Genomic DNA, 14,715 nt, shown 5'->3' with positions numbered 1-14,715 from the left:
TCTTCTTACAAGAGGAAAGTTAAAGGACACTACAAGTCATCAAAAACAAGTTGGCCAAGGACTCATTACTTGTTTGTCTTATATTTTTACTGCCACTAAACTGCCTGTATTTCTGTATGTCCTTCTATCCAAACAGACATTCACTGCCACTTGTAAAGTGAAGGATGTAAACGAGGATATATAACTGTTTCAGCGAACAGATTTTGTGAAGTGCCTTCTGTTTTAGCACTTTATCACATTTTGTTGACTTCTGACATTCCACTTTCCTAGGTTATAGGAAAGACATGTTTATGTAGTTTGTTTTCAATATGTGCCAATGCCTGTACATTAACAAGATTTTTAAAAATAAAATTGTATAAAACATTTAATTTATTGGTCTTTGTGAAGAATTAGATGCATCACCACTATATTACAACAGAGCCATTAATCTTGTAGCTTCGTCAACATTAACAGGTTTGCTTTCATGACGCTGCTGAGGAATCTGAAAGGAGAAAGTATTGTATTTAAAAATGTAGACAACAATAGCAGACAAATGACTTATATAAGCTGTTATTCAATTTAATTTTTCTAGTCATATCTTTGGAAGTAGAACAATAAATCTGTATATTCAGACAATGTTTTAGAGTCTGAATATGCTATTTATACTATAGAGCCTAGTACTAGAGAGCCAGTACCAAGAAAGACACTCAACTTACAGGCTTTGAAAACTTGGAGTTTAATTTACTAGCCTCAATTTGTTAGCCATAAAAAAAAGCAAATGATTTCTGCTTACCAGTTCTTTCTGCAGAGGTTCAAGTGAAGTGCTTTTTGAGAAATGTGCAAGTTCCTTTTGTACATTTACAAAAGCTTTATTTACTCTGTTAACTTTTTCTTCATTCATAATGTTTATCTTTTAAAAAAGAAAAAAAAAGCATTAATCTATGATCTCATAACCATTAAAGATAAGATATATTCAATCTTAACCCATTAAATCTAAAATCTAAAAACTCTTACCAACAAATTAGGAATAATTCACTCAAAAATTCTTATAGTCTTATTGGGAAATTACAGACAAAAAGTTTTGATTTTTAAAAAATGGGATTTATGTGGATATGCCTCACACTTATGTTACAGAAGGCCAAGATATGTGACTGTGATACTGTGATTCATAATAAGATATATACATATATTTGGTCTTTGTCCTCATTTCCCGTCATACAGCTTTTTAAATCACTGTATTAAGAGGCATAACAGTGTCTTTTTAATGCTAATGAGATGGCTGGCAGCTGGGAGTCTCTAGATAGCCTCAGGAGGAGGGCTAGTCAGATAAAAACCAGGGTTGGAGGATTAGGACTTTCTGCTCCAGAGAGAGGAGTCGGGAAAAAGGTTAAGCCCATCACTAACGGCCAATGATTTAATGAATTATGCCTACATAATGAAGCCTCCGTAAATCTACAGAAGAACTGGGTTCAAAGAGCTTCTGGATAGCTGAACACATGAGGGCTCCTAGAAAGTGGCATGCCCAGAGAGAGCAGGGAAGCTCCATGCCCCTTCCCATGTACCTTGCTCTCTGCACCTCTTCCATCTGGCTATGCATCTGTCTCCTTTGTAATATCCTTTATAATAAACTGGTAAAAGTATTTTCCTGGGTTCTGCAAGCTGCTCTAGAAAATTAATCAAACCCAAGGAGGGGGTCATGGGACCCTTTATTTATAGCTGGTTGGTGAGAAGCACAGGTAAAACATCTGGGACTTGTGATTGTCACTGGAAGTTGGGGAGAGGCTTAGGACTCAAGGAATCTGACGCTATCTCCAGGTCAGCAGTGTCAGATTTCAATTAAAGGACACCCAGCTGCTGCCTGCTGAAGATTCATCTGCTGAATTGTTAGGTGTGGGGGAAACCACCCCACAAATCTAGTATTAGAAGTGTTGAGTGACCATATGAGAGTGACAATAAGAGAAACTGAGTTGCTTTTTTCCTGTATCCTTATAGTGACCAAAATCTTTCTAGGCTACAGTGCTGTCATCCCGCATCTATACAAGAAACCTGGATCAAATACTTTTAGTCCCTTCTAACATAACAGTACATCTCTGAATCCTTCCTGGACCTTCTTGTCTTAATGGAAGACCCCTGATGACAGCTTCCCTTGCAGTCCTCCTCTTTTGAGTGTAACAGAGGTAGGGGTGGTGCTCTTGTTCTTCACTGCTGCTGCCGCCAAACAATTTCTCCTTCAAAACCCTTACCTCCTTTGCACTTTATGCTGCCTACCCATAGATCTCTCTCTTAGATTCTACCTGGTGGCATATATAAAAGTTCTAGTACCTCCTGTCCAAATAAAATAATCTTCCTCAAATACACCAAGCTTTTCCCTAGCTCAGGGCCTCTGCACTGGCTATTTTTCTTTGCCTCGAACCCACCACTCCCAACACTTCCTGGCTCTTTGCATTGCTAGCTCTTTATCATTCTAGTCTTGGTTTCAATGTTTCAACTATGAAGACTGTCCTATATAAACTGTCATCCCCAAAACCCCCACCATCTGCTTAATTTCATTCCTAGCATTTATAAAATCATAAAACTATTCAACCAAAAAGCTTAACTCAGCTAGCTCATGAAAGTTGAAAGATGAAATGTTAGAATTCTAAGGATTATTATAATTAAACTGAGTCCTGGAGAGCTGACTCCATCTACTACTGAAACTTGAAAACATTTTCTTAAAAATTTTTCTTAAAAGAATCTAGTTAATCTTGAAGAAATTTCTCAGGTATTTTGAAATATAGACAAAGAAAAGAAAGAAACCCCTTTCAAATTGTGCATTTCAATAAATATTTTTTATCTTCATTTTACAAGTTTTTGTTTGAATTGCAGATGTCTTCAAAGAGACAAGAATTACTGAGGAGAAAAAGAATGGGTGCTCACTGACATCCCATGTCTTGCCTCTATTAATACATTCTTGTATTTGAGTTTAGAGATAAGAACTGTTTCCCATACTATGGTTTTTAAATGAGTTCTATGCTTCAGTAAATTATTAAATTGAAGCTTCACACATTTGTAGTTAAAATGTTTATTTCTTTTCAACATTTGTTTTCAAGAAAGGGAGGTTGTTTTTCTTCCTTTTTTTTTATATTTTTTTAGACAAATGCTTGAAACCATCCTTACCTTTCTAGGAAAAATGAAGAACCTTTTTAAAAAGTCATAGCCCACAGTTGTTCAGTAGCTTAAAATGACACTTTGCTTGTAAACAATAAAGTCAGAGTACTTAACTAATACTCACCTTCTTAAGATTAGTGGTAACTGGTTTTGCTTTGTTTTTAGCCTTAAAGTTTTTTTGGCTGGCTATGTGAAATACATTCCTGGACTTCGGCCCTCTTAATTTGTTCTTGGCCATTGTCTAGAAAAGAAAATAAATTCAATTAAATTGCCCACATTTATGAACCGTAAGTCAATTTTAACTTTTTAAAGGTACCAATTAAATCTAAAAAATTCCATCTTACTCTTGATTATTTTTAAAGTTGGTGCATATATTATTTCCATGTCTTTCACTCCTAGTAGATTTTCTGCTCTTTGAGTACAGAGTAGCTAATTCTTCCCTGTATCCCCAGTAATGGGCCCATAGGAGGCATCCAATTAATATCTGCTGGTTGAATTCACTAATATCATCAACACAATAACTGTTATTCTCAGCAGTACCTCACCACCCATCCTTCTGTTAGTCTATATACTACTATGCTATTCTGGTTCCTATCATACTTTAGAGACTGATTCTGCCTCCTTCTTGACTTCTTTTTTATTCCTTTTTACTCTCCCCACTTTCTCTCCTGTGCATCCCATCAAAATCAGTCCTTAATCCTCCATTTCCTACCTCCCTCTCTCCCTTAATTTACTTTTATGACTTCCATATTACCTCTACGTCAATGGCCCTTGCCTTGAAATGTTGGATATTGTCTTTCCTCTGTAGCTAGAGATGAATTAAGCCAGTAAATTCTACCTTAAAACATCTCTCAGATCTGTCTTTAATAATGTATATGAGGAATAATTTTTAAAATATTAAGTTAACATGTATTGAGCTTTTATTGTATGTACAAGCACTACACTAATGTGCTTTAACTCATTTACTCCTTACAACAACCCTTTGTAATAAGTACTATTATCCCCATTTTAAAGATTAAAATTAAAAAACTGACACAAAGAGAAGTTAATTTGCCCAATGTCACACTGTCATTAACCAGGAGATGCCAGGACTTACAGCCAGGAAGACTAGATCAGAGCTAACGTTATGTTGTATTGCACTTCATGTATAAATATAAAAGCTATACAAAAACATGGTGTAATATTGCTTAGTTCAGGACTGGGTTCCTGTTGAAGTCCCTAGGTCCATTTGTTCAAACCACTGTTTGTCAAACTATGCCCATGGACCAAATCAGGCCAAGCACCTCTCCTTGTAAGTAAAGTTTAATTGGAAGCCAAGTGCAGGCGCGGTGGCTCACACCTATAATCCTAGCACTTTGGGAGGCGAAGGCAGAGACCAGCCTCACCATGGTGAAACCCTGTCTCTACTACAAATACAAAAATTAGCTGGGCGTAGCGGCACATGCCTATGATCCCAGCTACTCGGGAGACTGAGGAAGGAGAATCACTTGAATCCAGAAGGCAGAGGTTGCAGTGAGCCAAGACTGCACCAGTGCACTCCAGCCTGAATGACAGAGCAAGACTCTGTCTCAAAAAAATTAATTAATTAAAAAATAAAGTTTAATTGGAATACAGTTATGTCCATTCAATCATGGGCTGATATGGCTGCTTTCCTGCTATAACTATGACCCACAAAGTCCGAAATATTTAGTGTCCGACCTTTAACAGAAAGTCTGCCAACCCCTGGCTTAAGCCATCTGCACAGTGGCTATCTGGCACCAAGCTATGCGATCGACCTTCCCATTGTTAAAAACCAACAGTTTTCCCAATGTATAAGGGGCAACGTGCCTTGGCTTGGCATATTACTGGCACGCTGAATCTACCCTAAATCTGCCACATATATCTCCTGTTACGTCTCTATAAACTCTGCTCTAGCCAGCCTGGTCTAACTGTTCTCCTGCACAGACACCTTGAACATTCTTCCTTTTTTTCCTTTGCTCGGTCGTAGCCTTTACTGAAATTTATATCTTCCTTCAATGTAGCCTTACTACATTTTAAGTAATTAAGGAACTACTTAACCGAAACAGCAATGCTTTTGAACCCCAACAGTATTCCTCCTACTTAAAAAAGAATGCAGTAGAAAATACATGGTTATTACAGAAGATGCAAGAAATAAAATATGCATAATAAAATACCTCAAATGAAGTAATCTAAAATCATTCCAGGCCGGGAGCGGTGGCTGATACCTGTAATCCCAGCACTTTCGGAGGCCGAGGCGGACGGATCACTTGAGGTCAGGAGTTCGAGACCACCCTGGCCAACATGATGAAACCCCGTTTCCACGAAAAAAATAAAAATTACCCGGGCGTGGTGACGCGCGCCTGTAATCCCAGCTACTCGGGAGGCTGAGACACGAGGAGGCGGAGGTTTCAGTGAGCCGAGACCGCGCCACTGCACACCAGCCTGGGCGACAGACTGAGACTCAGTCTCAATAAAAATAAAAATTAAAATTAAATTATTACAATAGTAACCAAAATCCAATCATTCATCTAGTATATATTAATCAATTGCTATATGCCAGGTGTGGTAGTCACAAACCTGGTATACACAAAAAATATATATGGAACATAAATAATGACAGTATATATACGAAACATACACAGACTTGATAGGTATATTGTACATGACACTACCTATAATATATACACATGGACCATGAACAGACAGTCTACAAGTGGAGGAGAGGTTTACTAGGGCTGTAGACCTGAGCAAGGTTCCTGGAGAAAGTAATACACCAGTGGCGGTGTGCGAGTGGAAGGAAATTCTCTGAAAACCACGTAGAAACTGATCATGAAAGACACAGTCGGAAACTGGGACCGCGTCAGGAGATGAAAGGCCAACAAGCACCGGGGTTTCCGGCCTGCTACCCAGTAGGGCTGCCCGAGGTAGAGCGCGATGGAACCGTGCCTACAGGCCACAGCAGTATGAGACCAGCCCAATCCAACCCCGACCCCTGCAAACTTCACGCCAGCCCTCCAGAAAACTTAATTTATTAAACTCTCACCAGCAATTTAATACTTGCGTGTAGCTTTTTAAGCTCCAGGTGACACCATCTGGCACGTACGCCGTCTAGGAAGTTCCGGGGAGAATGAACCAGTCAGGATTCCGCTCACGAGCCGTAGCTCCACCCACTGAATGGAGCCCCGTCCACAGGCGGAAGTCCCGCCCATAGGGCGAGTTCCCACCCACCTGGCATTGTCCCGCCCATAGAGCCAACTCTAAGGAGCAAGGTGCAGTGAGAAAGCGAAGCCCAACCCATAGAGCGAGGTTCGGAAGTTCAGTCTCATTAGCATCCCTTGTCTTCCGCGGTGTTGCAGACTTATCCTCAGCTCAAGCGAGTTTGGGGCTATAGAGCCAGCCAAGTCTCTACTTCCTGGCGTGGGTACTTGTGCAGAAACTGCCCGAGGTGCTTCTGAGACTGCACAGTGAAGACCGCGGCACTGGAGGTCAGCGCTCCGCCGCGGACTCCCGGTTAACTCTGCTACTCTCCCAGGAGGAGGCGCTGTGCACCTCTGGGTGGTTTCCTGGGTTCGGCTGGTGGTAGAGGGAACCTTGAGGTTGGAAAAGATCTAGAGCTATAATCTCCGAAAGGAAGATTTGTAATGCACTGCGAGTTAGAAATGCTTTTCTCATTGCAGCCTCCACGTTTCAAAAAGAGAATTTTTGACAGCACTGCAAAGGCACAAGAAACCAGGCACAGTATAAAACATACAAATAAAACAGGTACCAGGAACTTAAAACATTCAACCCATAACATCATCTAGGTTTTTCTGCTTTAAGAAAATTGACTCAATTCTTCCAAGAGAAAAACCCTATTAAAGCTAAATTTTCACATGTGCCTCTGTGAAGCGGTGGGTCGCCCCTCCACACCTGTGGGTGTTTCTCGTTAGGTGGAATGAGAGATGTAAGGCTGACTGTAGACATACTCGGGATCTCTCGTCGACTTGTCCTCAATGACCACGCTCGAGCGTACCTTCACCCTAGAGAAAAGCCTCCACGTTGGGCACCAGATGAAGGGGGAAATGTGGGGAAAAGCAAGAGAGATCAGGTTGTTAATATGTCTGTGTAGAAAGAAGTGGACATAAGAGACTCCATTTTGTTCTGTACTAAGAAAAATTCTTCTGCCTTGAGATGCTGTTAATCTGTGACCTTACCCCCAAACCCATGCTCTCTGAAACATGTGCTGTGTCATACTCAGGGTTAAATGGATTAAGGATTGTGCAAGATGTGCTTTGTTAAACAAATGCTTGAAGGCAGCATGCTCCTTAAGAGTCATCACCACTCTCTAATCTCAAGTACCCAGGGACACAAAAACTGCGAAGGCCACAGGGATCTCTGCCTAGGAAAGCCAGGTATTGTCCAAGGTTTCTCCCCATGTGATAATCTGAAATATGGCCTCGTGGGAAGGGAAAGACCTGACCGTCCCCCAGCCCGACACCCGTAAAGGGTCTGTGCTGAGGAGGATTAGTATAAGAGGAAGGCATGCCTCTTGCAGTTGAGACAAGAGGAAGGCATCTGTCTCCTGCCTGTCCCTGGACAATGGAATGTCTTGGTATAAAACCCGATTGTACGTTCCATCTACTGAGATAGGGAAAAACCGCCTTAGGGCTAGAGGTGAGACATGCGGGCAGCAATACTGCTTAGCAAAGCATTGAGATGTTTATGTGTATGCATATCTAAAGCACAGCACTTGATTCTTTACCTTGTCTATGATGCAAAGACCTTTGTTCATGTGTTTGTCTGCTGACCCTCTCCCCACTATTGTCTTGTGACCATGACACATCCCCCTCTCTGAGAAACAGCGACAAATAATCAATAAATACTAAGGGAACTCAGAAGCCAGAGGGATCCTCCATATGCTGAATGCTGGTCCCCTGGGTCCCCTTATTTCTTTCTCTATACTTTGTCTCTGTGTCTTTTTCTTTTCCAAGTCTCTCGTTCCACCTAACGAGAAACACCCACAGGTGTGGAGGGGCGACCCACCCCTTCACCTCTATTTATTTTGTTGAGGTCATAGGAAAAACTGGATTTCAAACAAACGTAGATGTAAGAATTAAATAGAGGAGAGAAGCACGAAGGGTGGTTTTATAGTCAACAGGGACAGGTTTATTTTAAATAAACCTGAGACTGGTGGCTGGCCAAGTTAGGTCAGAGCCACACTCTCTTACAGACTAAGAGTTTTTAAGGATTCAGGGTGGGAGAGTTTAACAGAGGCTTGGACTGCTTCTGTGTCTCTTTGCTGTGCTTATCTGGGAGGGAGAGTTGTGTGTCTATTGCCATACATCTTTCTGCAGCTGCAGGCATACCAGCAGCTAAAAGTCTGCTTTTAGCTTCCCTATCTTAGTACACCTGAAGGGGAAGGAATGTGCTTATTAGGGCCCACTGTTTCACTGGGGCCCATTGTATGAGGGTGAGGTTTGGTAGTTACCCAAGAGACTTTCCCCCTACTTCACACTGTGCCTGAGCTGTCTTATCTGTGTTTTACTGACTGCTCTTTCTATCTGCTTGTAATTAGAAGAGAAGTGATTTCCTTGAGATTCATGAGGCTAGAAAGGGAGCTGGAAATTAAAAGTGGCAGTGTTTGTCCGAGATGACGGTGCTCCTGCTCTGTCAGTAAAACTGTCATTTACATGCCATTTTGTAGCTTACAAAAGATTTCAGCCTATACTATGCTCAAAATAGGGTGATAAAACCACTCCTCTTTTGCAAGTGATGATACTACTAAGGTTCAAAGTTTAAGCCATTTGCTGGCAGCCACACAACTAACTAGAAATTGACAAAGCCAGACAGTTTTGTAAAACTAAGCATTTTTTTAAAACAGTTTTTAAAAAGTTTTTGTAAACTTAATAATTCGCAAATCCACATTGGTTAGCACTTGGTCAAGTCCTCTTTCCAACAAACCAGGCTCTTGCCTGCTTACAGAAAGATTAGCAATTTTTGCAATAAATCACTTAATTATGTTTATGCCCATCACACACAAAAAATTAAGGAGTAGAATATACTAAGGGAAGAGGAATAATTGCTTGCCAATGTATGTTTATTCAAACTTTTACATTCTTTCTGAACATCCACCTGTTAAAAACACCTAAAAATGCTGGTATAAAATGCCCATAAAGTGTAAGAGCAAAACAAAAACAGAAAACCGTTAGACTTTTTTATAGGCCAGAGTTATTCACAAATACTGAGGTGAATAAGTTGGGTATAATTATTTGGTTCTTTGAATGTGAGGCTATTGATGTATATACAGAAGGCAAAGAAATAGATGTAACAGAATGACATTACAGTGTTTATGAAAACTGGTAGGTCTCACTTTTATTTTGAAGTGGCGAAATAACATGGTTATTCAGGCAAGAGCAGAGGTCTGAGTGAGGAGGCCTCGGTTTTTGGTTTACCTCTGCCACCAACAAACAGTTTGACCTTGGAAAAATTACTTCATTTCTCTGCCTCCCTTTCCCATATGCATGTAGATGGTCATTATAACCTCTTCAGAGAACATTGATTATCTGCTCTGCATCCCTTTCTGGATAACCACTCTTCTCCCATCAAGTGGTCCTGGTTGGGCTGATAACTACAGTCCTCCTCTAAGAATTTTCCAGCTAGAGCTGGTGGAAAATGCTGTCTCTTGCATTTGGTGTCTTTGTGCTGGGATGATATACAATCAAAGCTACTAGTGGCCATCTCCCCAGCAACTTGGAAGAAGTCTTCCTACAATGAGAGCAACACACACAAGAAGACAGAATTGAACAGACCAGAGGACGCTGATGCGATCATTTGAGTCCTTGGATTCAGCCATAGATGGGAGAAAGATCCATCCCTTCATTTTTCAAGTACCTGAGCTAAAATATTACCTTCTTTGAGCTTAAACTACTTTGGGTTGTTTTTATTTTATTTTTTAGTCACTTTTACCTGAAAGAGTCTTGACTCCACTCCTGTCCTACCTACTTCACAGGATTATTGTGCAGAGTTAGTGAAATATAAAACATGAAAGCATAAAGTATAACTAAAACAAAATAAAGGATTATGTTAATTTTCTAAGAGCCATATTTACACATGTTCCAAATGAATCATACATAAAGAAAATAGCTTAAAGATTTTTCATCTTTAAAAATACATGCAAAAATTAAATTTCCAGTTTTTCTAACCATCTTAAAGATGAATAAAATCATAAATAGAAAACTAATCTTTCAGAAACCTTGGATTTCCTGTGATAGACTCAGCAATGCAGAGTTATTTATACAGACCTGTACCTCAAATAATTGTCTTGGAGGCAATTCAACAAGTAAACAAAGATAATTAAGGAGAAGAAGAAAATGAGAACACCACATAAATTACAAGCCATCTATAACAAAACTCATAGTCCTCTAAGGGAACACAGCCAGCCTTGTATAGATGATACTCCATAATTTCTCTTACTTAGTCAACCTCCGTCTCTTCTCTCCACCACACAGTTTCATTAAGTCAAAATAGTTTGGACACCTAGGCTCTGTAGGTGCTCAAAGGAAACACATACCACATTTCTATCTCTCAGGGCACAATCGTCTGGATTGTAAATGCACAGGGAACAATGATTCTTGACAGAAAGTGGTAAGAACTATGATAAATGCACAAAATATGCTATTTATGGGTGGAGATAATTCCGAATTCCGGAAACATTCATGTTAAAGCTCTTATTTGATTGTCTCAGAGCAGAAATCAGCAGACTTCAGTCCAAAGGCCAGATCCAGCCCACGACTTATTTTTGTATAGCCCACGAGCTAAGAATGAAGTTACATCTTAAGATGGGGAGAAACTCAACATAAGAATGATACATAGCAACACATGCATATTCTATTAAATTCATGTTTCTATATCCACAAAGTGTCACTGCAGCACAGCCATGCTCATTTGTTTACATCTTGTCTGTCTGCTGTCATGTTGTAACGATAATGCTGAGTACTTGCGACAGAAACCGCATAGCCTGGAAAGCCTAAAACATTTATTACCTAGGCCTTGACCAATTTAATTTTTTTTTTTTTTGAGACGGAATTTTGCTCTTGTTGCCCAGGCTGGAGTGCAGTGGCTCAATCTTGGCTCACCACAACCTGTGCCTCCCTGGATCAAGCGATTCTCCTGCCTCAGCCTCCTGAGTAGCTGGGATTACAGGCATGCGCCACCATGCCCAGCTAATTTTGTATTTTTAGTAGAGATGGGGTTTCTCCATGTTGGTCAGGCTGGTCTCGAACTCCCGATCCCATGTGATCCACCCGCCTCAGCCTCCCAAAGTGCTGGGATTACAGGCGTGAGCCACCGCGCCCAGCCCTAATTTTTTTTTTTTTTTTAAACAGGGTCTCATTCTGTTGCCTATGCTGGAGTGCAATGGTGCGAACACTTCTCACTGCAGCCTCCACCTCCCGGACTCAAGCGATCCTCCCACCTCAACCCCCCAAGTAGCTGGGACTACAGGTGCACACCACCATGCTTGGCTAATTTTTGTATTTTTTGCAGAGACATGGTTTCACCATGTTGCCCAGGCTGGCCTTGCATTCCTGAGATCATGTGATCCACCCTCCTTCGCATCCCAGATTCTGGGGTTACAGGTGTAAGCCACTGCACCCAGCCACCAATTTAAAATTTTAAAACATTGCCAATCCCTATATTAGAGTTGAGCAGCATGGTGGTGTTATTCAGAATATTGCTGTTTTATACTCAAATACACAGGCAGCTTAAATGAATATTTCCTCCCGGCATTTCAAGAAGGTAGAAAAATCTTAATGTCACGACTTTGGGTTCCCTTTCATCTGATGGTTATCAATAATTTTCATTCTTCCGGGCTAAAAATGGAAGCTCCCAGTTATGTAGAAGATATTTCCACCTGGATCCATCTTAGAAAGTGGAAAGAGGAAATGGCTTAATCCTAGAGGAGATGATAAGACTGGAGAAATTATCGGGGAAAGGGCAGTTAAGGGCTTTCTGCAAGTGCTTGAGACTATCCCTGTGGCACCCCCTACCACAGCCCTAGGAACAATAGCATAAGATCCTTGTACCAATAAATGTCACAGAAGGGATGGAGCTTTCTGCCTTTAAATGTAATCTGGACTTTGGCATTGAGCATCTCAGCAGCCACTGTGATGAATTGAAGATGAGAGAAAGTTTCCTATTTTCTGGGCAATGGGTAAGCCACCCACTTCCATATACTTGAGACTGAGATCACATTTTTATGCCAAATTAAGAAGGGAGAGTCGAAGTCAGATTTAATTTTATGTAAAATTTTAAGTTTTATGATGTTTCTAGCATACTTATACTCAAGTATTGAAGTGTTATGGTGATCCTCTTTTTGGAGACACAAAGGCTTACTGCAACCTCCGCCTCCTGGGCTCAGGCGATCCTCCCACCCCTCCTCCCGAGTAGCTCAGATTATAGGCGCATGCCACCATGCCCAGCTAATTTTATTTTTTGAGAGATGAGGTCTCACTATGTTGCCCAGGCTGGCCTGGAACTCCTGGGCTCAAGCAATCCTCCTGCCTTGATCTCCCAAAGTGCTGAGATTACATGACATCATGCCCCACAATGATGTTTCTTAAACTCAAGCATTTTAACTGGCAAAAATGGAGCTGTAAGGCTTTGTATATATACATACATATGGCCGGGCATGGTGGCTCACACCTGTAATCCCAATATCTTGGGAGGCCGAGGCCGAGGCGGTCGGATCACCTGAGGTCAGGAGTTCAAGACCAGCCTGACCAACATGGAGAAACTCCATCTCTACTAAAAATACAAAATTAGCCAGGCTTGGTGGCGCATGACTGTAATCCCAGCTACTCAGGAGGCTGAGGCAGGAGAATTACTTGAATCCGGGAGACAGAGGCTGCAGTGAGCTGAGATCATGCCATTGCACTCCAACCTGGGCAACAAGAGCAAAACTCTATCTCAATAAATAAATAAAAATAAAATGATATATACATATATCTGTGTACATACACATATACATACAGCATAACATAAGCAAGCCCTAGACCCAGAGATGGACATGCTATGATTGTGGGAAAGGTCTAATATGGGTGGAGGATGGGGTTGTGGAGATGCTATTGAAGATGAGACTGTAAGATAAACTAATGAAGGGCCTTAACCAGGAAGGGTTCATTTCACTTTAGTATTTTAAAATACTTTAGTATTTCCAAAAAATAAGGATATTCTCCCTCATAAACACAATGCAGCCATCAAAACTCAAAAAAATGGATACGGACACATTACTGCTATCTAATCCATAATTGTCATTCGGATTCCATCAGTTATCCCAATAACATCTTTTATAACAAAAGAATCCTATTCAGGATAAAGTGTTGCATCAGGTTGTCATGTCTCTTTAGGTACCTCTTACCTGAATAGAACCTCAATCTTTCCTTGGCTTTCCTGGCTTGATGCTTTTGAAAATAACTGTTCAATCATTTTTTGAAATGTTTTAGAATGTTTCTCTTTCTATTGTTTCCTCATGATTAGATTTAGTATACACTATTTTGGGTGATGGGGAGAAAGTGATCACAGCACTACTCTCTCCTCCTTATAAGACTTAATGTCTTTTAGACTGAAGAAGGAAGGAAGGAAAAAGGAATAGAGAGAGGGAGGGAGGCAGACAAGCAGATAGCAGAGTTTGAAATTTTATTCTATAGGCAATGAAGGACTTGTTCGCCTCTCCACACCCCACCCCCCCCAAAACACACAGGAGATTGCTTATTATAGGGAATAATTTTGTTAGCTGCATGAAAGTAGCTTAGAAGAAGGAATGGTTGCAGGCAGGGGAGCAGTGGTTCAGGAAATAAGTGACGAAGCCTAACGAGCAGATAGAGATCCTTAGATGACTGTGCAGCCACTATGGCTCCTCTGAGCAGCCAATGCATGAAAAACAGTCAATAAAAATTATATGCAGTCTGCATTTCTGTGTAGTTTCTTCATGGGTCAAATAAATATTAGAGCTACTTTCCAATGAAATTTTTATTTCTTGGCCAGGAAGAGTGGCTCATGCCTGTATTCCCAGCAATTTTGGAGGCCAAGGCAGGAGGATCACTTGAGCCCAGGAGTTTGAGACCAGCCTGGGCAACATATCAACACCTTGTTTCTACCAAAAATACAAAATTAGTTGGACACGGTAGTGTGCACCTGTAGTCTCAGCTCCTCAGGAAGCTGAGGTGGGAGGAAGCTGAGCTTGGGAGGTCAAGGCAGCAGCAAGCCATGATTGTGTCACTGCACTCCAATGTGGGTGACAGAGCAAGACCCTGCCTCAAAATAATGAAAGGAAAAAAAGGAAGGAAGGGAGGGAGGGAAGGAAGGAAGGAAGGAAGGAAGGAAGGAGAGAAGGAAGGAAGGAGAGAAGGAAAAGAAGTCTACATTTCTTATGAGGAACCAATCAGATGAACATTTTCATGATTGACTGTTAAAATAGAGAATCTTTTTTTTTAACCCCCTATTGACAGGAGCATTTATTTCTAGACTATAAATGAAAATTTGTGACACAGCCTATATAAGAAAATGCATCAGAATAAACAGGATCCTAGATATGATCTGTCTAGGTCATAT

At 40.8% G+C, this 14,715-nt stretch overlaps 1 protein-coding gene across 1 annotated transcript; it reads right to left on the bottom strand.

Annotated features, from left to right (window-relative positions):
* Positions 1-324: 324 nt before the first annotated feature.
* On the bottom strand, positions 325-6,271 carry LOC129060786 (ribosomal biogenesis factor). The gene is made up of 4 exons (XM_054561064.2): positions 6,170-6,271; positions 3,251-3,367; positions 773-889; positions 325-481 (listed from the first exon to the last, which is right to left on the bottom strand). The coding sequence occupies exons 2-4, from the start codon at positions 3,362-3,364 to the stop codon at positions 410-412; spliced, it is 303 nt and encodes a 100-aa protein (XP_054417039.1). The 5' UTR covers positions 3,365-3,367; positions 6,170-6,271; the 3' UTR covers positions 325-409.
* Positions 6,272-14,715: the final 8,444 nt, after the last annotated feature.

Source organism: Pongo abelii, chromosome 7, assembly GCF_028885655.2.
Source record: "Pongo abelii isolate AG06213 chromosome 7, NHGRI_mPonAbe1-v2.0_pri, whole genome shotgun sequence".
Classification (NCBI taxonomy): Eukaryota; Metazoa; Chordata; class Mammalia; order Primates; family Hominidae; genus Pongo; species Pongo abelii.
Note: the sequence above shows the minus strand (reverse complement) of the source record. Positions and strands in the feature narration are given on the sequence as shown.